The sequence below is a fragment of the Phyllostomus hastatus genome, unplaced genomic scaffold (genome assembly GCF_019186645.2).
Source record: "Phyllostomus hastatus isolate PE091 unplaced genomic scaffold, TTU_PhHast_1.1 phas_contig_254, whole genome shotgun sequence".
NCBI classification, from domain to species: Eukaryota; Metazoa; Chordata; class Mammalia; order Chiroptera; family Phyllostomidae; genus Phyllostomus; species Phyllostomus hastatus.
Genome location: NW_025333810.1, coordinates 16,664,905 through 16,690,958, shown reverse-complemented (window position 1 = coordinate 16,690,958; position 26,054 = coordinate 16,664,905). Strand labels below are relative to the sequence as shown.

General features: G+C 38.6%; 1 protein-coding gene across 1 annotated transcript in view; it reads right to left on the bottom strand.

The window, feature by feature from the left end:
* SNX24 (sorting nexin 24) overlaps positions 1–26,054 on the bottom strand; it is a 139,304-nt gene that overhangs the window by 35,346 nt on the left and 77,904 nt on the right. Inside the window, exon 3 of the mRNA XM_045837998.1 lies at positions 23,862–23,966. Within this exon, the coding sequence (XP_045693954.1) occupies positions 23,862–23,966 (105 nt within the window). The remainder of the gene's footprint in view (positions 1–23,861; positions 23,967–26,054) is intronic.

Here is a 26,054-nt window from a genome sequence, read left to right as displayed (position 1 = left end):
ACCAAGAGAATTAACACTCCTTCCTCCCCCGCACCCCCCACCCCCCCACAGGACTGTTGCAGGGTACAGGGGAAGGTGCTGGACCACAGAGGCCTGTCAGTCTAACTGGGGGATGGGCGCTATCCGAAGCCCATGGAAACTTGGGGAGTTGATTGCTCATTCTAAGAAAGCAAGCTCATATAACCCCAGGGGAATAATGAAGCTCTCTTTTACTCGTGGCCTAAATTTGCACAGTATATGCACCCATTTTCTCCACTGCCATATGGCCTTAGCAACCACGTGGCCCATGGCCTCTACAAGGGAGCCTGGACACGAAAGCACAGCAATGGACTGCAGCTAGAAAAACACACCAGGCTAGCTGGACACCGGGCTGTGGCACGTAAACTCTGGGCACTGGCCTTCATCCTGGCCCTTCTGAAGACAAGATCCGACTTCTTCCAAGGTGAGATGGACAGAGATGGGACATCGGGAAGTCAGGAGGAGGGGAACCCTCTTAATTATACATTATCAATAAACCATGTAACAGAGCCACATCCTCCCATGCAGGTCTCAGGAAATTCCGTTCCTTTAGACACCACAAGAGCCCCCACTTCCACCAGTAACACATCATGTCCTCTGTTCAGATGTCATTGTCCTACCCTCCTGCTCAGGTGCATGAGAGAGAAAGAAAGAAACTTTACTTGTGTATCGGCTACATGAAAGGCACTCTGGGACAAGAGACAAATCACTGTGAGCATTGGGGAGCAGAGAAAACAGAATAAAAGCCACAATTCCCAATGAAGATGCAAACATCCTCTGTGGAAAAATAAAAAATATTTTTACAAACCAATACCCGTTTTGTAAATAGGAACCAAAAAAAAAAGGAGAGAAGGCAAAGCCAGGGAAATCTTTTAAGAGGTCTTAGACTTTCTTTAGATCTTAATTGCCACTCTAGAACTCATTCTAGACTGAGGTATGTGAAAGTGAGGCTCTTCATCTAGCCTGAAAATAAGCGAACATGTGCAGCCCATAAGCAGGATGGGAGTTTGCCAAATTCTGAGTTGGGAAAGGCCTTTTAAAATAAAAAATGTTGGAAATAGAGTACTTCATTTAATAAATTACAAATGAGCACTTCAGGAAGAATATCCTTAAAAAAAAAAGTTCTAAACACATTGTAAGCTATTTTATTTAACATGCACTGCATGGCCCTGACTGGTGTGGCTCAGTTGGTTGGGCATTGCTTCATTCCCCAAAGTGAAAGGTTGTCAGTTCAGTTCCCAGACAGGGCACATGCCTACACTGTAGGTTTAGTCAGTCCCAGTCAGGGAGCATATGAGAGACAACTGATTGATGTTCTCTCACACATCGACATTTCTCTCTCTCTCTCTCCCTCTCCCTCCCTCTCCCTCTCTCTCTCTCTCTCTCTCTCTCTCTTCCCCTTCCCTTCTCTCTAAAAAAATAAGATCTTTAAAAAAATCACACTAGCAAGTACAGAAATGGAGTCCTTCTGAAGATGAAGCAGTGCCTTGGGGCGGTGATCCCCAACCTTTTTGGCACCAAGGGCTGCTTTCATGGAAGCCAGTTTTTCCACAGACTGAGGGGGGCAGTAGCTTCAGATGATCCAACCGCATTACATTCAGCCTCTCCTCCTGCTACATGACCAGGTTCCAAACAGGCTCTGACTGATACCCAACCAAGGCCCGGAGGCTGGGGACCCCTGCTAGAGCAGCATCTCCCACACCCTGTCCATCATACATTCTCAGGTGAGAAAGGGCTGAGCTTCACCCCAACATATACATATTTGTTTAACTTTACACAACATAAAAGCTCTACTGTATTAATGATGTACTATCTAAAACATGCACAAGAGGAAATACAAGATGAAATAAAATTTAAAACAAATTTTATTTTACTGTATTTATCAATGATACAAAGAATGTTTTGTTCTTACTAAAAATTGCAGAGTGTGATCTTCGAACACGACAGTGAAGTGACTGAACACCCTCTCAGGTGGGAGCACAGCTAGTGTTTTCCATCATGTTCAAGGGCAAGTGAAAATAGTTTATTCCGTAAATATTCACTTGTAAGAACTGCCTTTGTTGAAAACAGTATCTCACAAAGACAAGAAGATCCAACAGCTGCACTAAATCATAATCCTATTTTTCCAATTTTTTTCTACAATAACACGAAGACTTTTTAATGAGATCTGGCTAAGAAATTACCTTCTTTCTTGATGTCACACAGTTGTTCTTATGGAACAACTGGAAAATGTCATATTTAGAAAAATTTGGGTCTAAGACCCACTGAAACTCTTCTTATAAAATAATTGTTGAAAAGGCTAGAAAATTCCGTTTTAGAGTTTTAAGGAAGAGGATGGAATTTTAGGTTACACATCATAATTCTGGCAATGAAACCCTTCATAATGGAAACTTTTTCAAACCTCCATTTTTCAACGTGTTCTTGCTGAGACCTGTGCTCTTTCTCAGGCCACTCACGTGCTCACTCGGTGTTCTGAGGGCCTTCCTTTCGTCGGAGGAGCAGGTGAAGTGAGGGTCACAGAGGCCGTGCAGGACGCAGAGCAGTGCCAGCACCACGCTGACATCCTCCTGCTGCTGCTGATGCGCTGGGCTAGCGTTTTCTAGTTTTGTCCTCAAGCTGTGTTTTCTTTTCTTTCTATTTTTTTTAATTATACTGCTTACTAAAGGTTTTTAATCCCTGCATGAGGATATATTTATTGATTTGAGAGAGGGAGAGAGAGACAAAGAGAGAGAGACGGAGACAGAGACGTCGATGTAAGAAACATCAATTGGTTGCCTCCCACACACTCCCCTCCTAGGGATTGAACCTGCAACCTAGGTATGTGCCCTGACTGGGAATCAAACTCACAACCTTTTGGTGTATGGGATGCCGCTCCAACCAACAGAGCGACACATCCAGGGCTTCAATCTGTGGTTTCTTTGCAGGACACCTGTTAAGCCACAGGTGCCTTCAGTGAAGTTTACTTGAAAGCAGATAATACCCCAAGGAGAACAAACAGGCAAGGGCACGAATGGATGCTTGGCTGTCTGACATGTGGACTCAGGAAAGGGCTGGTATCCATCTGAACAGCAGCATCAAAAAGACTTAACGCCTCCTCATCACATACAAAAATAAATGTAACTGAAAGTTTCACGACTGCTTCCTGCACCCAGTGGGTCATGGTGCACTGGGCACCTTGGAAACTTGCTAGTGAGAGGTTTGCACTAGGCCTCTCCAGGAACAGCATTCCCACACAGGCACTCTTTAAATCCTTTCACTTGATCAACAGGCTCTTTAAAAAGTTAAAACTGTTTTTGCTTGCTGGTTGCTACTACTTTGCCTATGGAGGAAATTGGAGGTACTTTACAGATAGGCTTACACATATCATCCTATACAATATGGTACATATTTAGGCAGACTGACATCAAATACCAGATACTGCTGCTCAGTGAGATGATTCTGAGGACTGTGAAATACTGGGATGGCCAAAAAGTCTGTTAGTTTTTTTCAGTAAAATAAAAGACACAGTTTTCATTTTTACCAACAACTTTACTGATTTGGATATTTTGACTATGTCGGCTGTCTCCTGCATGGTATAATGTAGCTTGTTCTCAGTTAATGTCTCTATTAGATCTCTATCAACTTCAGCTGGTCTACCCAACCATAGAGCGTTGTCTTGCAAGAAATCTCCAGCACAAAACTTCACAAACCACTTTTGACCAGTCACAGCACCTTCTTTACACACTGCACAATTATTTTTTTGCATTTCAGTTGCATTTTTAACTTTCTTGAATAAAGCATAACATGCCAAAAATGTTGTGTATTTTCTTTCATTTTCAATATTAAAGTAGCTACACAAAAATTCACCAATTTTTCTCTATTTAAAAAACACACACACTGATATGACAGCTGTCACGACACAACCTAACAAAATTGTTTTGAATGAAGTTAAAACAACCAAGTACTACTAGAGCCACTGTATGGAAAAAAAACAAATGAATTTTTTGGCCAACACAATAATAAATGTCAAACATCATGCAGAGCATCTGGCCCAGAACAGTCCTTAAAATATGTTTATTTTATTAATTAATGAATAAATGAGTGAATGGAAAAAAGATTCCATCAGAACTTCCTAGTGACGAAATGCTGCATTGTTTTGAAAATTTCCATTTTAATTAGTGATGGCTTTAGCGGAATTGGTGAGATGATTCTAGAAAGAATATTTTCTAATTGAATTTTCATGGCTAAATAATTATCAACATTAATCCTCATGGCTCTTTGGAATCCTAGGGATATTATTATAGGATTTGGGTAAAATGAATACAAAATGTACCTATCAAATACGGTCCAGGCCTGAGGACAGAATGCTGTATGCCTCTTTTGTTTCAATGTATTATGTGTTACACTGGATAATGTGCTGTGTATTAGTTCATATCCCCCTCATTAACAACTCTATAATGTACACCTTCTCATCCTCCTTCACAGAAAAGGTGACAAGTGCTCAGAGAGGTTAATGCACTACCCTAGCTCAGACAGGAGTGGATGCAGGCTCAGGACTCTGAACCCACATCTACCTGATGAGCTACGCTTTTCCATCCCAGCCCTCTGATATTGCCCGTCCACCCCAACTGCCACCAACTTCTAGGTCTAGGGGTCCACTACAGCTCAAAGATCAAATCTGGCCTGCTGCCTAATTTTATAAGTAAAATTTTATTGGAACACCTCTCCTTTGTTTACATATCATCTACAGCAGCGCTTGCACTACGATGGCAGGGCTGAGTAGTGTGACGGAGCCCATATGGCCCACATACCAAAAATATTTATAGCGGGTCTTCTATGGAAGAATTTTGCTGACTCTTACCTCGTGTGGACACTCTTGTGTTTACAGCTCTATCCCTTCCTGCCAGAGGAACAATACAAATGTCTCTTTTAATTTCTTCACCTTCTCCTTTCCAAATTCTAGGGTCAAATATCAAAAGTCCGTCTTGCATAACTCGGATTTTGTAAAAGCAAATGTTTTTTCCTGCTAAAAACCATAATCAATATGGTAACATTTAATCAATTTCCTTTTCTTATTGGCCAGATGGTACAAGTTATCATGCCAAAAATCACCAAAAGTTGCCAAAAATCTTTAATAAGGTTGGTTCACTTTACCTATTTTAAGGAATCTGAAACTAATTGCTCTCAATTAATCTGCTCCACTCTTTGATCGCTTATTTATCAGATTGGGAAAGATAGATTTAATAGTGCTTGCTCGAAACAGGTTCTTTAATTGGAAACATCACAGCATTTAGCTCACTTTGTACTCCAGCAATTAAGAACAATTTGGAAAAGTGTTGTTGATTTTTTTCCACACTATTGTCTCCTTGATTAGATTTCCGAAGAGCCAGACAAAACAAATGACAATACTAGCTACCACTATCGGTACAAATAAAAGCCCAACAGCCAGATTACTTACTATGAGAAATGTGAGCCATCCTCATCCATTTCATCAGTGTTTTACATTTATTTCCCTGTATCCTTGCCTCCTGTGTAGGTAAGTGGCAATACCTCTTATAAAAGGCATCATTTTGCATCCACCTTTACACAATTATCTTTTCTTCAAATAAGCCAAATCAACAGAAGAAATTATTTTTCTTGATTAAGCACCCACATTTCTCTTGGGAGGGAACAAAACAAACAATTAATCTTTCCTTATTTGTTCTCACAAGTCCCTGCCTCCTTAAACGCAGGCTATCCAGGTACCTGTGGCAGCCAGTCGGCAGCAATTAGGCCTGAGCGGAAAATGAATGGACTGCAGGCTGAGGGCCTAATGCGCTGTGATTCTGTGTGAGAGGGCAAGGTTATGCCAGGAAAATTCCCTTGTTGTCGGAACACCACTCAAAATTACTGCCTGACTTCAGCATAATTAACCAGGCTTGGGAATTTATATGAACTAAGTAATTGGAAAGAATTAGCAAGAGATATGTACATTAATCTTTACCAGTTACACAGTGTTTAATGAAATTAAGGGTCTGGTGCTCATTCTTGCCTTGCTTAGTTTGCACACTTGCTACTTCACCTGTAGAACCAGAGAATCTGCCATCAGAAGATCGAAACAAAAGCAACACTCTAGGGAGAAAACTAGAAACAACCCCAAAACTCAAAAGCAGGCTCATAGTTAAGTAAATTATAATGCATTCTTAGCACAGAATATTATGGAGTCTTATTTAAATTGTTTTTAAAACAGATCTTCATCTTTTAGTGTAGATAGTGAAATATTTATAGATAAAAAATGATAACTGGGAGTTTTTCAAAATAACATGGGAGGGTGGGAAAGGTATGAAAATACAGGTAAGACCACACCTGAGTCAATAATTGTTGAAGCTGGATGATGGGCATTTGAGATTTTAGTATATGATTTTGTCTACCTTTTATATGTTGAAAATTGTCATTAAAAAAGTTAAGACACTAAAAAAATCCTTGTTTTAGGTATTTGGTATATAGTAAATGTGATATGCTTTTAAATTAAGAGTTTATAAAGCACTAGAGACAACACAAATATTTTTAAACATATGGTTGAAATATATTTTATATGTAAAATATATTTTAAAATATTTGATTGTTACATGATTTACTATATGCAGAGTAAACAGACAGAGGAAGCATACCATAGTTTTGAGACGCCTAAATCCAAGTTTCTCAACCTCAGCACAGTTACACTTTGGGCTATTTGTTGAAGGCTGTTCTGTGCACCGTAGGATGTTCAGCAGCACCCCTGACCTCTGCCCACTAGATGCCAAAACCATCCCCACCCTTGGCTATGACAACCAACAAAGTCTCTATGCATCACCCCTGTCCCCTGTGAGGGCAAATGCCAGATTCAGAACCAGTGGTCCAAATGGCAGAATTACAGAAAATTATTTTTATTCTTTGTAGCTTTCAAAATTGTTGAACATGTACATATATGCATAAATCAAAACAGTAACAAAAATGCTGTTATATTAAAAATATATTCACCTACGAGGAGAGGAATCTTTAAGTTTGTGGAAAAAAAAAACTACTTATATTAGAAAAGGACTATAGAACAGATACTAGTGGTCTTCTTTTGATTAAACCAGTGAACCTTGCTACAAAAGCCAGTTCTTTTAAAACTTAAGTTACCCAAGATTAAAGATAAGGAGAGAATCTTAAAAGCAGCAAGAGAAAAGGAGACAGTTACCTACAAGGGAGTTCCCATAAGACTATCAGCTGATTTCTCAAAAGAGACCTCATAGGCAAGAAGGGGCTGGCAAGAAGTATTCAAAGTCATGAAAGGCAAGAATCTACATCCAAGATTATTCTATTCAGCAAAGCTTTCATTTAGAATGGAAGGGCAGAGAAAGTGCTTCCCAGATAAGGTCAAGTTAAAGGAGTTCATCATCACCCAGCCCTTATTATAGGAAATGTTAAAGGGACTTATCTAAGAAAAAGAAGATAAAAACTATGAACAGTAAAATGACAACAAACTCATAACAATCAACAACTGAACCTAAAAAACAAAAACAAATTAAGCAAACAACTAGAACAAGAACAGCATCACAGAAATGGAGATTACATGGAGGGTTATCAGTGGCAGGGGGTGGGGGAGAATGAGGGGAAAAGGTGCAGGGAATAAGCAGTAGAATAGGTAGGCACAAAATAGACAGGGGAAGGTTAAGAATAGTATGGGAAATGAAGAAGCCAAAGAACTCATATGTGTGACCCATGGACATGAACTAAGGGGGTAGAGAATGCTGGTAGGGTAGGGGGGTGCAGGACAGAGTGGGATAAAGGAGAGAAAAAACTGGGACAATTGTAATAGCATAATCAATAAAATATTCTTAAAAATATAAAACTCATGAGTCCATCACTCACAAATCTGATAAAATACAAATCAACAGTATCTCAAGAATAATGTCAGGCTTCCTAAAATCTTCTCAGTGGAAAACTGCAGTATTAAAGAGAGACTCAAGCTCACTATAGCCACCTTAAAGGAACTAATATGCACAGAAATACAAAGCTAGCTCAAGGTGTTGAGTTTTTTTATCAGATAAAACAACCCACTTTTAAAGATGAGTTTCAATGTGAAGAGAAAGTAGCACGTGGCCTACCCATCCACATGAAAGGGCACCACTGACCTCCTGTTCCTGGCGGGGCTCTGAGCCGGCGTTCCAGCCATGAGCACAGGTCTGTGTGTTCTCACCATACATGTCACCCGTGTGCTTTCTAGAAACAATGTGCCCCGGGGAGCTGTGCCAGCAAGCACAGCCCGCTCTTTGAGGAGAAGGTAACCCATAACATTCATTTTATAAACCCATGACTCTAGTTTAGGTCACTGAATCTTTCTTACTGTCAACTGAAAGTATTTTTTTAATCAGTACAGATGCCAAACCAAGTGGTCAACATTTGATGATTCATAGGTTTGAACCTCCCAAAGTTTTCCATTTTAAGCCCGATTAAGGCTTCACAGCCATAGCACACTAGAATGCCTATTTCTATTCCATCCTCTTCTTTCACACTGATTCTTCTCCATGAAATCATACACATCTTCCAGGTGCCTAAAGCCTTTCAAATTGCCATTACCGATGTCCCGTCCACTGACCTACATTATCTCTGCAGGCTGGTGATCCGCAGCTGTGGCACGGTCAGGCTTCTGCCAGGCTCGCCCACCCAAGGTGAACAAGAAGGCACTGTCTGAATTTTTAAAATACTGGTTTACTTCCTTGAAAGTAAAGTATATTGTTTTCTTTAAAGGAATAATATATATGACTGGTTCCAGAAGTTTAAAACTATTGTTCTTCACTAAGAATTATTTTAAATGAAGTACTAAGTCATTTTGAGATCAACAGGAAGACTGCAAATCACTGAGAAAAATAAAATGCATTTGAAATTAAGCAGCACAATTCTATATAATTAAAATGCAAACTTTTAAAATATATATTGAGAAGAAATATCATGCATTGTCCTGGGTGATTTTTTTGTAGCCTTCATAAAGTGCTTTTAACTTAGCACAGAAAAGCCTTCTAGAACTACCATTAAGCCAAAGAATCTATAGTTCCCTGCCTATGAAAACTAAATTTAGAAAGCAGACTTCTAACGCATTTTTATTCATATTTTGTCAATTATTTCAACAATTATAATGACAACCTTATCTACTGAATTCTGGATAAGTGGTTAGGGTTTTTCTGTATGAAAACCCACCATGGACACAAGGTTACAGGATTTCTAGGCAGGCACAACAGAAACATGTATGCACATCGGAATCTGAAAACACTTGCTAGCAATGATGGATTTAAGTTATTAACCGATCAAAAAGAGATGGATGGTGGTTTGCTTTCCTTAATCTACATCATCATCTAGATCTATTTAAAGAGATGTGGTGCACTAACAAACTTGGTTAAGGTTTTGATAAAATCAGTAAAAATAATCTGCCCCTGTTACATTGAGTCTGTATCGATCAATAAAATCACTTGTACAAGGAAAGTACTGTTAAGTACTGACAATCCCAGCCATTAATATTATTTAACACACTGTTTGCAATCTTTAACGAGAACAAAGAACGTTTGTCTCGTGTGGTAAGCAGCACCTTCACAGATAGTGTTACTGCTATAGGTTTCTACTGTGCTTTTTTGACATCCCTCTTTCACCAATAAACCCCTCCCCTAATGCTTTAGGTCTTGTTTTTTACTTCAGTTGCAGTTTAAAGGAAGTTCTTCATACGAAGTGAAGCTGCCATTACATTACTCCTTAACCTGTGAATTAAACTCAAAATGTAAGGCCCTGAGCCAAGGGATTAGGTGGCCATTGGGAAAGCATGAGGCTTCTCTGCTACATTCTGAGTTTACTAGGCTTCATCAAGGCCTTTATCTTGTTAGTGGTGAATTAAAAGAGAAAATTTCAATTACTCCTCGGCCAGAGTTGGATGGCTAGGGACAGATATATGGGTCTGGGTTAAAACCATGAAAATGGAAAGTAGAAGGGAAAAAAGGATAAAAATATTTTACATAGCAAATTTTTGACCTTTATAAATATCTATGATTATATGAAAGATGATAATGAGAAAACACCTCTAAGAAGTAAAGGTAACTTAGAGATAATTGTAATTCTAGGATCTTAAATAGAAAACTGTTCTAAATTTAACCTTTTCTCATGATCCCAGAAGTGTATGGTAAGCCATGGTTTGCAATTTTGCTGAGGTAAGCAAGAGGGAACCCCTTCTCTTGTAAGTGAACCTTGAAAACATTACAAACCTCTATCTCAGTTCAGTTTAATTTAGTCTGTTACTCTCAGCTCAACTGTGCCTAGCCTACAACCCTCATGGAGTGATTAAAAAACAAAAAAACAAAAACTTTGTAGGAGTGCATAGGACTTTGAGAAAAGGGCTCCTGAAAGGATATTAATTGACAGTACTCTTTAATAAAGAAAAGATGAAAATATACAAATAAAAACTGGCTCTTGGCTATAAAAAAAAGGCATTTAGGTAACGTTGAGTACAATGTCACATTTAAAAGTAGTTTACCGTCATTAAAGTAAGTCCATGAATACATTCTAGTGCTGAAGTAAGAAAATGTGCCTCACAAAATGGTTTAAGGGCACATTCCAACAAGACAGAAACTGCCTATCAAGTCACGGAGAACACTTCCTGAGAAAACACCATGGTGGTGCCGGGCGCACCTGCCTGACATAATGACCACATGCCTCCGGAGGTAACTGGGACCTTGTTTAAGAATTTTCATGTAGCAACAGGTGATGAGGCAACTGTTTGGATAAACAGACCAACTGTTTATCCACAATTTTTGATATAAAACACCATTCCAGCATTTTAAAAGCAGTTTGCATTGCATAAATATGAAGGGGAATCTTTGAGAAAGTAAAGAAACTAGTGGAAGAGAAAGATAACAGGCTGGAAAATATGCCCAATGGAGGCAGGAACGCAGCCTGCTTCGGAAGACAATGTCTTACTAGGCACAGTGATGGGTGGTGGGGTTCAAAGGGTCAAAGGGAAGACACAGAGAATATTATTCTGTGAACACCATGACATTAAGCCTACAGCCTGTATGTCTGAACACTCACTAGGGCTCAGATTTCCTTGGCAAGCAGTCCTTAGGATCCTGAAAATGCCATATATGCATAATTTTAAAAATGCATCACAGAGGTGTTAAGAAAGTAAAGAGTCTACAGAAACCTTAAGTTGAGTGCAAATAGAAGTCCTGACAGATAAATAAGCACGAAAGCTGGCTCTGTCCCAGGGGTAGGTTGTGAACCCTAACAGGTGAGCTCCAGATAAAGCTGCTGAAAAATACATCCCAAGGGGAAGGGAGAGTGAGAAATTAACATTTTCAAAGATTTGTAATTAATGTTAATTGCTTTTGGGTTGTCCCAATATCCCTTCAAGCTAAGAACTCCCAGCTGATAGTGTTCTCAAGTGATTGGCAAAAGCAAAAATCTCTCTGCATAAATCAAGTTCAACACTGGCCATAAAAAATTCCCAAAGATAAAAGTACAAGGAAATTGATTATTCTGCCAAAACTCATAAAAATCCCAAATAAATGAAACACACACATACACTATGAAGAAAGAAAGCACCATGAGTGAGATCCAGCAGAAACAACAGACAGGCAACTTAGACCTATGAAGACATCAGTTATATTATAGCGATCAGACTCAAAGGACAGAACAGAAAAATGGGGAGAAAAAAACACTACAAAATATGATACCTGAGCATTTTCCAGAAATATTGAAAGGCACATACATTCAGCTGCAGGGAATACGCACACACAAAAAGCCTTAAAAACATAAATTAAAAACATCTACAACTAGATATAGAACAACTATAGTCAAAAGGTTCCACAGTAAAACAGAAGAACACCAGAAATAAAAAGATCATATATGTATCAGAGATAAATGACAGATTACTTTCAAAGGGCAAAAAGTTTGAACACTTCTGTTTGTGAGAAAAGATATTTTATGACTTTAATTCTTTTCCATGTCTTCCAAAAACAGAAAAATTATGTATCTTTTAAAAATAGAACCAAATGCTATCTTATGATTACCATATGGATCCATTATATTCTTTTAAGATATGCATTATGGAGTTTCAGTGATCTTATTTTTTTCCTATATCTTGTAATAGTTTGCTACTTCATAATCCTAAGTATCATTTCCTCATTACTCATCCATTATTTCCAACTATGATAAGAAAATACTTGAATAAGAAAACTGAAGAATTATGGAATAGTCTAGAAGAATAATGAAATAAATGATAACCATTTTATCACACTTTAGTTTTCTTCTTAAAAATTGTTTTTCATTCAATTCATTGGGGGTGACATTGGTTAATAAAATTATATAAGCTTCATGTATACAATTCTGTAACACATCATCTGTACATTGCATTGTGTGATCATCCCCCAAGGCAAGTCTCCTTATCATGGGGCCCCAAATTACTCATTATTTTACAAAGAGGTCTGAAGACATCATTTTTAAAGTTTTTTTAATGTTTCATTGAATATTGTTAAATATTCAGCAACTCTCAGTTTCTATTGAAAATGGTAAAGGAAAAACGGACAGGGAAAAGTGCTTCACAATAATTAAAAGCCTCAGCCAATGACTGTAGGAACAGATGGAGTACCATAGACCTCCACTGCCCAGCACAAGTAGAACATAAGCCACCTACTTAACATTTAAATTTTCTTATAGCCACATTAAAAATGTAAAAAGAAATGAGTAAAATACATTTTGTTTAACCCAATATATAGGAAATACTATTTCACATGTAGTCATTATAAAAATTATTGAGATATTTTCCATCCCTTTTTGTACTATTGCTTTGAAATCTGTGTAGTTTTTTACATTTATAGAACATTTTAGACTAATCACATTTCAAATGTTCGATAGCCACATGAGACTGGTAGCTCCCACAACGTACAGCAAGACTGGCCGCATAAATGAAACCTCAGATCATGACACTTCAGGTGATACCGTCCACGAATTTTCTCAAACTCAGGAGTCAGTGAGGAAAAGGGAAATTTGGTATTTATTTTCTTGGGGCTGCTCATTCAACAGGAAGAATTTTACCATATTATTTTGCATCAAGCAGCTGGACCATTTTATTTTGCTAAAAGAACATGGAATAGTATTCTTTCACATTTTATGATGATTGTATACTAAGATTTATTTGACAAAATTATTTACTAGATAAGCAAACAGAAAGGTGAGTGGAAGGAAATAGATAAGTTATAAATTTAAAAAAATTCTTTGATTTAGTTATTAAACTTGGTTTATAAACCTAAAAATGAAAACATTTTGTAATGATGCCACAAAGATATTAGCAACTATCTCTCTCAAAAAAACTATTAACCATCAGGTTTCCCAAAGTATTGGATTTTATCAATCATGTCTAGTAAGAAGAACCATAAGCAATGGTAAACTAGAACCTATTAGAAGCATATTTAATATCTTGAATCAGTACATCTAAGATAATTCATGTTTCAGTCTCATGCACACCAGATGATAATCTGTCAGGTACACTGTTCAAAGGATGTCGTTGCCCATTTAAAAACCAGAAAAATATGGGCTAAGATTTTGAGTTTGTAGCCCTGGCTGGCGTAGCTCAGTGGATTGAGTGCAGGCTGTGAACCAAAGTGTTGCAGGTTTGATTTCCACTCAGGGTACATGCCTGGGTTGCAGGCCATGACCCCTAGCAACCACACAGTGATGTTTCTCCCTCTCTCTCTCTATCTCCCTCCCTTCTCTCTCTAAAAATAAATAAATAAAATCTTTTTTAAAAAATATTTGAGTTTGTATGCTGTAATTCTTATCAAAATTCTAATAATTCTTTCACTCACTTAGAATTTCTGTAAATTATTAATTAAAAATCTTAATATTGTAGAAAACTAAAAATGGTCCACTGGATTCTGATGGTTAAGGGTGGTTATTTTTTTTTTTTTAGGGAAATTAAGAGTTAATGTGTCTTAAGAGATAAAACAGAAATTTGAAAATATGACCAAAAAACATCTAGACAGATTAGAAAAAATAAAAAAGAACTCTTAGAATAAAAAAAACATTAAAATTTAAGTCAATGAATGAACCTCCACTTCCAATAAGAAGGACTAGATGTACTTTTTCTTATTCCTCTGCTAAGTAGAACTAAAACCCTGGACTTTATTTATAAACAAACATAAAAAGATTATAAAAAGTTAAGGGAAGAAAGAAGACCCAAAGGAACGACACAGTGGTAAGTTTTACCTTACCTGGATTTTTGTTCTACCTCCTATATCTCAACTTGGAACAGAAAAGCTGGCAACCAGGAAATGCCAAGAAATGTAAACAAATAAAGCCCCAATAAAGCTTGTTTCTTTTAGAAAAAGAATTGTATAAGAGACATTCTAGTGAAACAGAAACCTTTTAGACACCGACCACCCTACTCCTGCCAAACACCACAAAAAAACTGTCGCTACCTCCAGTCATGCCAGCCAAGGTCTCCTGGGAAGCCTAGACCTAGTGTGGAAACATGCATGAGGGTGTACGAGGCACCTAATGCCAGGCGGTGTAAGAGAAGGCCAAGGAAGGAGTCAGGGCTTTCATCCCCATGAGCCAGTAATGCGCTCCCTCCCATGCAGTCGGTGGAGACCACACAGAGAGCTGCTGGAACTCCCTTCATCTCAGCAGCAATGAGGAGCACCCTTCCTACCCTGAGTGTCAAGAAAGGCAAGTGGGGAATTCAGTCTTCTACCTGCACCTGGCAGAGATGAGGTGGAGTCCCCATCCCCCACTTTCTCCGGACTGCACAGTATCAGAGAAAGCCAGTGAAAACAGAAGGTTTAAATAAAGTGATTCAGAGCCTTATAACATAATGCAAAATTATTAGGATTCAATCAGAATCATTCATTATACTAAATCCAAGAAGATCTCAAACTGAATGAAAAAGACAGTCAATAAATGCTAATGCTGAGATGACAGAGATGATAAAATCATCTTACAATGATTTTATGGCAGCCATGATAAAAATATTTTAGTAAGTAAATATGAACATATATGAAACAAATGAAAAAAGAGAAAAATTCAACAAAGTAACAAAATATAAAGTCTCAGCAAAAAAAATAAAAGCTATAAAAAAGAATTGAACAGAAATTTTAGAACTGAAAAATACAATAACCAAAATACAAAGCTCAGTGAACAGGTTAAACAACAGATGGAAGAAACTAAATAGGGAATCAGTGAACTGAAAGACAGAACAACAGAAATTACTCAACCAATGGAGAAACCAATGGAGAAAAAACAGTCTAAAAAAATGAACAGGGCCTCAGGGTCTCAGGGCCCTGTTGGACTATAACAAAAACTCTACATACCTGTCATCAGAGCACTAGAGGGAGAGTAGAAAGAGGGAGAGACCAAAAAATTCCTTGATTAAATAATGGCTAAAAACTTCTGAACCTGGAAAAAGACAAACCTACAGACTCAAGAAGCTGGGAGATGTCCAAACAGAAACAACGCAAGACGACATACACACCAAGACATATCACCATTAAACTTCTGAAAACTAATGACAAAGATAAAATCTTGAAAGCAACCATTTTAACACAACACCTGACATAATAGATGGAAAACAATTTATATGACAGTGGATGTTTTAAAATCACAAGTCATGGTGCCAGAAGGAAATACACAATATTTCTAAATGCTGCAAGGGGGGGGGACCTTATTAACCCAGAATCCTATATTCAGAGTGATCAGACTTAAACATTCTCATGTCCTTGTAATGTTCAAGAGGAAACTAAAGATAATAGGTAACCACTAAAAGAACAGATATAAACTAACAGAGAAATGGAAAGAGAAAAGGAAGGAAATGTGACAGCAATTCGAAAGTGGGCAAAAAATAAAAAACAACCTTCAAAAACAGAGGGAATAATAAAAAGCTCAGATAGTTGAACTAAGCCTAATTATATCAGTAATCATGAAAATACAAGTGGGAAATTTTAACATACCTTTTTTAAAATAGAACAAGTGGCTAAGTTAAATTATAGGAGGTTGCAATAGTGTGCTTAACAAACGATGTGGTTATATACAGCACACCACACTTTAATTAGAGCATGCACATTTTGAAGCACACATCATCAATTTTAATAAATGCTTCAATGTGCTGCTGAAAACATTGAAAATATAATGCTCTTTGATTCAGTGCAGACTGCTGACCCAATGGAACTTTATACTGTACTGTATAATTTAAAGATTGAGTGAGGGGAAGAGTCTCAGATAATAGACTTTTCTGAAGATACCATCCTGCAACTATCGTACAACAGACCACCATCACCCCAGCTGTGGAGTGGTTTTCTTCAAATGAACTATTTTTCGAGGATTTATAGCAGCTTAGATTATCCTTAGTCATGATTTCTGGGAGCTATTTATGTTTAGCTCCCAACACTCAATGTACATTTAATTATTGTCCACTCCTTATGAAAAAGGTGAAAATATAAACAGCTGTTCTCAAGTAAGTGACCTGAGACGTGGGTACCTTTCTCAGAAAGAGAAATTTCATACAACTGCAACAAATGGAACAATTGATGTATGCAAAATTCCTGTAAAAAGTCTTTGCCTGAAAATTACACCAGTTTGTAATTAATGTCATTACTGAAGAAAGGAGAGGTACCTGCCCGTCACATCAGCCTCAAATAACAAGTGAAGCCATGAGTAAACCTCAACCTTACCCACCATTTGTTCTTTCTTTTCTCAAAGATTATGCATCTTCATCTCAGACAAGGAAATTTTGCCAGCTATGTCAAGGCATTAGAGCATTTCTGTCATTCTTCGTACCCTGCCCTTGATGCACCCTTTCTATCTACAGGCTCATATCCTTGAGCTTAAGGAAACTTACAACTATTTTTCCTTTGACTATTCCCTCCCGTATTGTATTTTCCCTTTTCGCTTCTCTCTGGGACGCTAGAAAGAAGTAAGACATTAGACCTGGAAGCATCCTCTAGGTCTCTTACCTTCTGTTGGAGAGTTTTTGTACCTGTACTTCATGGAACAGCATCCCAACTGCACAACAGCTACTGAATGTTTTCAATAGGATAACACAATAATTCTAATAATTTGTGTGTTCTCCGATTTTTCCTTTTCCACAGTATCTTAATGTCATCTTTAGATGTAATAATCCCTTTGTGAAACTTGGTTTATTAAATCAATACTTTCATCACCAAAAAGGATTTCTTTAGGAAAAAGAAAGGATTACATTTCAGAACCTAGAGACTTGGTGAGCCATGTGCAAGTTCCTATTAAATTAATTTTTAAGATATATTTTGTGTCCTGAATTATCTTTCCTGAAGAGTCAGGATTTGAGTTCATGTTGGTCTTTCTGTTCATACTACTTGTTTTCTGCAAGGGCCTGGCTCTCCTTGGTTACAGATCTCACTGAAAAGCAGCCTGGGCACCTTGGGTGGGTTTCCTCTGCTGCTCCGTCAGCAGCATATGCGCCACATGCGTCTTCCAAGTGCAAAGACAGTGTAGGTGGAGCATGCAGCCTGCCAGGCTTTTCCATGGGGGTTGTCTATTAGGGGTCCCACTATCCTCATAGAAGCCTTAGCTCTCCTTAGCCATTCCGTTTAATACAGGGTCCAGCAGAAGGCCTGCTTGAGTGTGGTTGGTAGGGTAATGACATGGGTATAATAATTTATAGTTTTAATTTGAATATTTCACCTAAAATGTCACATGGTCTGCTTGAGTGTGATATTGTTATGTTACAGTTACATGCTTATGATTTGTAATAAAAGATTTTGCAATAAAACAGGGGTGTTATTTGTGCCAAACCCTATATTTTGTTGTACTGTTTCATTTTTAGGAAAAAAAGTCATAAAACTTTTTTTTGCTTGGTCATAAACATCAGGCTGCCTATATTCTGTACAGAGTAAGTAGCCTGGGCACCTGTCCCATTCACACAGCCTGAATGAAACCACTTGTTTTCACTTTCACTGCTCACCTCAGCCTCTACCTGACCTGCTAATCCTAAGAAGCTCCCCACCACAGCACATGTCACACGGCCAAGTTCGGACTGCTGCTTTCTGCTTCGTGTTGCACCCACTCCCACACTCCCAGGGCATTCCATCTTCCAGAAAGCTGTCAACGATTTTTCTTCCTTTGATGATCTCCTCTTTCCCCTGCCCATCCACTACTTAACTGTTGAGATTTATTCCTTCTGAAGTTTTTATACTTTTATTTCAGTGGGATCTCAAGAAATAAGGGAAGTATTCTCAAAAGAGGACATGAAATTATTATATAAAACATGTTTAATGATCAAATCAGTTTTTGAAACCCCAATAATTTGTTAAGATTTTTGTGTCTATGCAGATGACTTAATACAGAAAACTGACACATTCTCATAGTTCTCATTGGATTTTAAATATTCAAGTTATAGATGGAAAGAAGCACCAATCTACTGATCTATCAAGGAAGCTGGGGCATAGATTAGTTAATTAAATTGTGTTACTTGATGATTATAAGGTTATTTCTCTTTAATATTATTATTATCATTATTTTATTATTATCATTATTATTCTTAAGTAAAATTATTTGTCAAGACTGAAAAACTTCCCCCGACTTGGAAAATCTACAGCGCATAATGAAAAGAATCAATACTAGGAATTAAGAAACTAAAATTTCAGTCCAATCTCTAATGAATATACTCCAGGAAGTGAGGCGAGCTTCTTTACACCACTGGACCTTTTCTCCATCTCTAAAATACAAGAGTGGTGCGGGCTGCCTTAGGAAATGTTTGCACTCACCCATGGACCAAGCTGCTCCTTGGATAAGAGGAAGAGCCATTTTCTCTGGCCCTCTTAGGAGCTAATCTGCCTGTTTTATGGGTGGGAACTGAGGCCAGTGGGATGGTCATGAACATAACCAAAGAGCAGAAGGCAAGCTGGACTAGAAAATGTCTATGTGCCCTATGAGCTGGAAATGGTATGGCTTTGCAGTATTAATACTTTCTCGGGTTTATGGGCCAGAACTGGGCCATCCCAGCCAACTCATGCCCAGAAGGGTTAGGGACAGGACAGCATCTGCTGAGAAGTGCTGGTGACATAGACACCCCGGAGTTTGACACAGGTGTAAGTTCTCCGGGTGATTGGGACGCTAACTGGAGTTACACAGGTGAGTAGAAGGAACAGTAATAACTGTCATCTTTTTTTTCTAGTTTTAAACACTTTTTTTAAAGGAACTTAATCACCAAAAGTTATCAAGAAAATGAAACTTAAGCCAGGGTTTTTACTTCACTTGGGTAAAACATTCACACTCATCTTTACAATTTCCATCTAATTTCCACTGCCTGCAAATTGAATCAGGTGCAATAGGGAGAGAAAGCTCCTTTGAACTAGATGGGATTTTTTTTTTTAAGACAACTAAGTGCTACTAGAACCATCTCATGGAAAAAAATCAAACAAACTTTTTGGCTAACCCAATACATACTGAGTAACTTTTTAAAAATTGTATTATATTGATTATGCTATTAAAGTTGTCCTGATTTTTCCTCCTTTGCTCCCCTCCACTCAGCATCCTCCACTCCCTCGGGCAATCCCCACACCATTATTCATGTCCCCTGGCCATGTGTGTAAGTTATTTGACTACTCCATTTACTATACTGTACTTCATATTCCCATGGCTATTCCATATCTACCAACTTATACTTCTTATTCCACTCACCTCTTCACCCATTCTGCTCTACCCCCCTCCCATCTGGCAACCATCAAAACATTATCCATATCCATGATTCTGTCTCTGTCCTTCTTCTTTACTTGTTTTTTTAGATTCAACTGTTGCCAGATATGTATTTTTGCCATTTCATTGTTTATAGTTTTGATCTTCTTTTTCTTAAATAAGTCCTTTAATATTTCATATAATATCTTGGTGATGATGAACTTTAGTTTCTTCTTGTTTGGAAAGCTCTTTATCTGCCCTTTGATTCTGAATGAGAGCTTTGTAGGATAGAGCAATCTTGGCTGCGGGTCCCTGCTTTTCATGACTTTTAGTATTTCTTTCCAATCCCTTTTAGACTGCAAAGTTCTTTTGAGAAATCAGCTGATAGTCTTAGAGGAACTCCTGTGTAGTTAACTAACTTCTTTTCTCTTGCTGCTTTTAAGATTCTCTTTTTGTCTTTAACCTTTGACATTTTAACTATAATGTATCTTGGAGTGGGCCTCTTTGCATACGCTTTGTTTGGGACTCTGTGCTTCTTGGACTTTCATGTCTATTTCCTTCACCAAATTAGGGAAGTTTTCTTCCATTATTTTTTGAAATAGACTTCCAATTTATTGTTCTTCCTCTTCTCCTACTGGCATCCCTATGATGCAAAATGTTGGAACACTTGAAGTTGTCCCAGAGGCTGTTTAGCCTATCCTCATTTTTTTTGGATTCTTTTTTCTTCTTGTTGTTTTGATTGGTTGTATTTTTGCTTCCCTATGTTCTAAATCATTGATTTCATTCTTAGCTTCATTCATTCTACTATTGTTTCCCTGTAAACTGTTCTTTATTTCAATTAGTTTATCTGTGTTTCTGACTGGGTCTTCTTTATGCTGCTGAGGTCCTCACTAAGTTCCTTGAGCATCCTTATAACTAGTGTTTTGAACTCTGCATCTGGCAGTTTACTTATCTCTGTTTTGTTTAGCTCCTTTTCTGGTTTTGATCTGTTCTTTCATTTGGGTCATGTTTCTTGCCTCCTCATTTTGGCAACCTCCCTGTGTTTGTTTCTGTGGATTAGGTAGAGCTGCTTTGACTCTCTTTTTGTAGTGTGGCCTAGTAGAGTAGGTGTCCTGTAGGGTCCAGTGGCACAGCCTCCCCTATCGCCCAAGCTGGGCACTCAAGGTGAGCCCTTTGGGTGGGCTGAGTACACCCTCCTCTTGTAGTGGAGCCTTTGTTACTGTTGACAGGTCAATTGGAGGGATTTAGCTTGGCCAGTCAGCTGTAAGGACTGGCTATGATCACTGACCACCAGCTTCCACCCTGTATGGAGGATCAGCTGTGCAGGAGTAGGGTGGTAGTGTTCTGACGTGGTCTGTAGCTGTCCACTGGATGTGCTGGTCCTGAGGTTTCCTGAGTCATGCAGGCCAAGGTCGGCCCCCACTTGTGTTTTCCCCAGGGCACTCTGCCTGAGCTTTAAAGCAATCTGAGATGGCTGCTACTTGTGCTGGGCTTGGGGATTCCCAGGTGAAGCCAAGCTGTGAATCTTAGCTGGCTACTCCTAGTGCAGTGCCTGAGGCTCACTGAAGCCAGTTCTTGCTTGTTTGATAGGACTTAGGAAGTTGTAAAGCATAAGCCAAGACCAGCCATTCATGTAGAAAAGCAGCTTGGGTTGGCCCACAAGTTGGGTGAGGCAGAGTCTCTGGGGATCTCTAAGGGGATCAAACAGTGTTAGCCAGGTTGATGGAGTGTCAGATATGACACCAGCTTGCCAGCTCTGTGGAGGGAGGGCTCAAAAAAGGAACATGGCCTCTGTTCACCTTGACGCCAGATACTTCAGCTTCTCCCTGTATATCATTCATTGGTGCCTTTCAAGCTGCTACCCTGGTGCTGGAGCTCAGAGAGAGTGAGTCTGAGTAGGTGAGTCCATGTGTGGGTTCTTTAAGAGGAATTGCTTGGGGCTCTGGAAGTTTCTTGCATGGACTCAATCCCCACTGGTTTTGTAGCCAGAAGTTGTGGGGATTTTATCTTCCTGGCACTGGTACCCTGGGCTGGTGGGCCTGGTGTAGGGCTGGGACTCCTCATTCCTGAGATATCCCTCCCAAATTTTTAACCACCACATGTGGGTGTGGGTCCAGCCTGTTCTGCATCTGCACCCCTTTTACCAGTCTGGATGGATGTGGTTTCTTTAATTCCATAGTTGTCAGACTTCCATTTGACTAGATTTCTGATGTTCCTGGGTGATGGTTATTGTACACTTTAGTTCTAATTTTGATGTAGTTGTGCAAAGGGGCGAGAGCCATGTCTGCCTCCCCACCATCTTGGCTAGAAGTGACATCCCCAGGGATTTAGCTGACAACAAATTGAATACTAAATACACAATAGGAAAGAAGCCCTCTCAGTACTTCAACCACATCTTTCAAGCCCTGTTTCTGAGACTAGAGAATTCTAAGCTCCATTTGACTGTCACTGTAAACTCCTCTCTGTGCCAGATGATTTTAGCCGCATATTTATATTCAAAGTACAAACAACTTAAAGTGTTTACACTGAGTAGTAATGGAAGTCATGTGTCAAATACAATGGGAGGAAAAAGAATAAAGCTTTCTTCAGAACTAAAGCTTGAAGATACACAATATCTTTGGAAAATGTGCCTTACAAATAACGCATTGTTTACCTACACCATTTAATTATAGAGAACATGCATTTTTACCCTTTGCATACAATGTTTAAAGTCTTGTTTTTTAGTTTTTGGTTTGGTTTTACTCTACAGTATTGCCTGAAGCTCTGGATGTCTACTAGCTCCATATCCCTACTCTCAAAGCACACAGCCACACACTTTCCTGTCGTTTGTGGTCCCCAATTCCTTTAATCTCCCACTCCAGGGAGAGTCAGTGAAGAACTCACCACCATGTGCAAAAGCAAAAGAGCAAAAGCAGTGAAGAGAGCCCTCCTCAGGTGCTCTGGGGGCTGCCAGTTGTCAGCATTCCTATCTGAGCAGAATAAAGACCAGGAAAACTACAGGAGGCCAGGAGAGACTCAGCATCTATCCACAGGGAGAGAATCCTCTGAATCTATCACTAAGTACAAGCCTTTAGTGACAGCTTCTAGGCAGCCTCTAATCACCAGCCATTCAGGTAAAATCACTCAGAAAAGTTCTGTAGAGGAAATAGTATGCTGGCTTAACACAGCCCTTAGCTGCCCTCCTGAACAGAACCCATCCTAGGGTCAGTGCTAAAGGGGTCAGGGAGGTACCAATGGAAGAAGACAGTCATGGCTGCCAATAACTTTGATGTAGCATGTCTTATATAAGGATAGATCATCGTGGTAAATTCGTAACCCTTGGGTGAAATCCAACTTTTCTTTGAGAGCCAAGACTCCCCAACCCCTAATCTCACACCACCTCGGTCCTTCTCATGCATCAGCCTCTGAAGTGGGCTCAGGTGTCCTGCCCTAACGCACGGCTGCCACATGCTGTGCCCATCCCCCACGCTCATCTCAGCACTTGCCCTGGGCAGTGTCCTTTGGATAATGGTGACCACATTGAATAGTCACCTGAGCCCTCTAGGTTTTTTTGTTTCAAATCTCAGAGAAGCAGACACTTTCCTTTTGCTTTTCCTATCACTCAGCAGAGAAAGAGAACTTCTGTCTACCTTATTCAGGTCACTTTGTTTACAATTCTCAGTGCAGAAAAAAGCAACCTACTTCATTCTTTTAAAAATATAAATTCTAGTTTTCAAAGAAGTTGGCACTTCATTAGAAGCAATTTGTATACACTCATTTTCAATTTGATTCCAAAGATATATTAGCCAGGTCCACTGGAAATTATTTAGTTTTTCTTACTATCTCCCCAACACCAAAAACCTAAAGGCAGGGAATACTATGAGAAAGCAATAAATCTGTTTTGTAGAGCTGAATTAAAAAAAAACAAACCCACAATAACAGACTCTTTTGATATCAGTTTTTACCTTTATACTAATTTCCATTTCCCTGATCCACATAACTAATTTTAAATACAACCTAATTAAAGCTGAAAGAACCAGTTAAAAACATATCTATAATTTTAAACTTTATTTTAATCTAGAGTGTTTGGTTGCTTCATATCTTTTGCATCTCACCCATAAGTTGTGAGAAAAAGAAATATCAAGCTAAATGATTACTTAAACTGCATTAGATTAATTGAGGATCTAAACACATCTTACCTGTAAATATGTTTCCAAACCTTGTCGTCGTTGTTCCAACACTTTGGGGACCCAGTTCCTCACATGTTTAGAAGGGATTTCTGGAGTTTTGATACATTTCTTAAGCTATAAAGACAGAAACAAAAAAACACATAGAAAGTGTCTCTTAATTATAAAGACATTATGAGGGGAAGCCAATAAAAAAAAGGGAACTGTTATCTCCAAACAAAAAGATAAGAGGAAAATATAATAACACTGAAATTACCAAAAAATTCTTTACTTAGCTGCCCTATATATTCAGATTTCAGGATAAAATTTTTGTCTTTTTGGTAGTTGTTGCTATTGTTGTACATCATCTGTATTTCAAACTGGAATTATTTTTTTTCTAAAAAATTAAAAGTTAAGTAAATGAATTTTTAAAAAGTAAAAAAGTTTATAATTTTCCAAATTAATTAATACAACGAAATTTTGTCTGCACAAAGTACTTTTCTGATGAAAAGCCTCTCTACATGTTTTTCACACAAAAAAAGCAAAACAAAATGCCATTGTTCATGCTCATCACTGTAAACGCCATGTGAGCTAGACCACATCATTTGGAGAATTTCCTGAAAGTTTTATAATAAAATGAACTAAAAAACAGAGACTGATACTTCCAACATTATTAAGAATTAGGTCCAAATTCTATTCATGAAAACTGGATGAAGGTTCTTGGCTAAGCCTTTTGGGGAAGATGTTTTAAGGGGTGATATAAAGAAAAAATATATATTGGAAGCTGAGGTAGAAATACCTGTGTTAGGTGTATCCTACTATATACCACATCCTAAACCTGTGAATATTACCTTACTTGTCAAGGTACTTTGCATATCTGATTAAACAATGAAGAGATTATTCTAGGCTACCCAGGCAAGTTCAATCAAATCAAACAAGAAACCAGATAAGAGGAAGACTGGAGGGTCACACTCAGCGAGAGGTTGGGAGTGGCTTGCTCTGACTATGGAGGGAGGGTCATGAGCACAGACAACTTCTGGAAGCTGGAGTGAGAAGGAATGGGTTCTCTCTCATAGCCTACTGACACCTTGATTTTAGCTTAGCGAAACTCACTTTGGACCTCTAACCTTGAGAAATATAAGGTAAATTTGTGTTGTTTTAAGCCACTAAATTCGTACTAACATGCTATAGCAGCAATAGGAAACTAACACTGTCCCCAAAATGGAATGAATTAAAATATTCTAATTAAAAACTTGAAAAACCTACTGAGATTACTCCTTTACTACACATGCAAAGAAACAGTAAAAAATCTCTAAGAAAATGCACAGTCAAACCCCAGCAGCTAAAACTGTAATACAAAATTCTTCCCATGCATTAGTGTTTATTCATCATTAACCATTCTAGGCTAAAATTTGTTGCAGGTCATGAAAAACAAAGGAGTCTTTGTGCATTTCAAAGATCAGCACTTCTAGTGCAAGATACTAGGCTGGACCTGAGCTGCCTCCTTCCTCCACACCTGAAGTGCCATTAAAATGATAGTGGGAAAATGCTGAGACTACAAGCCTATTTTTTTTATCGTTCTCACCAAAAGAACTATATTATTGAGATGAATAATGAATTCTGTTAAGTTTAGCCAAGAAGCTAAGTGGAACCCAAAGGTAATCAGAAGTCACTGAGACAGGCTCTTCATAGAAACTCTTTTAAGGTGGAGCAAACTCAGCTAGCTTTTTCTTTCTATCCTACACCCCTTTCACCTGCTTCCTTCCTAAAATGTGACCACGATGGCTGGAGCTGTCACGACCATCTGCCATCATGAGGCAGCTCTCAGGATGGAAGCCAGATGTTCCATCCAGATTACTGGACAGATTAGAAAGAAGGAACCAGTGTGCCCAACAGCCTCCTGGAGCTGCCACAGCTGCAACCTGCCCACTTCCAGATTGCTTTTTTTTCTTTCACTTTTTTGTTAGATTTTATTTATTTATTTTTAAAGAAAGGGCAAGGGAGGGAGAAAGAGAAGGAGAGAAACATCAATGCATGGTTGCCTCTTGTACCCACTACTGGGGACCTGGAGCACTACTCAGACCTGTGCCCTGAATGGGAATCGAACTGGTGACCCTTTGGTTCACAGGCCAGCACTCAGTCCACTGAGCCCATTAGGCCAGGGTTCAGACTTGTTTTTTAACAGGATAAAACTCCCCCCCACCAACATTCTTTTAAAGGTTACTG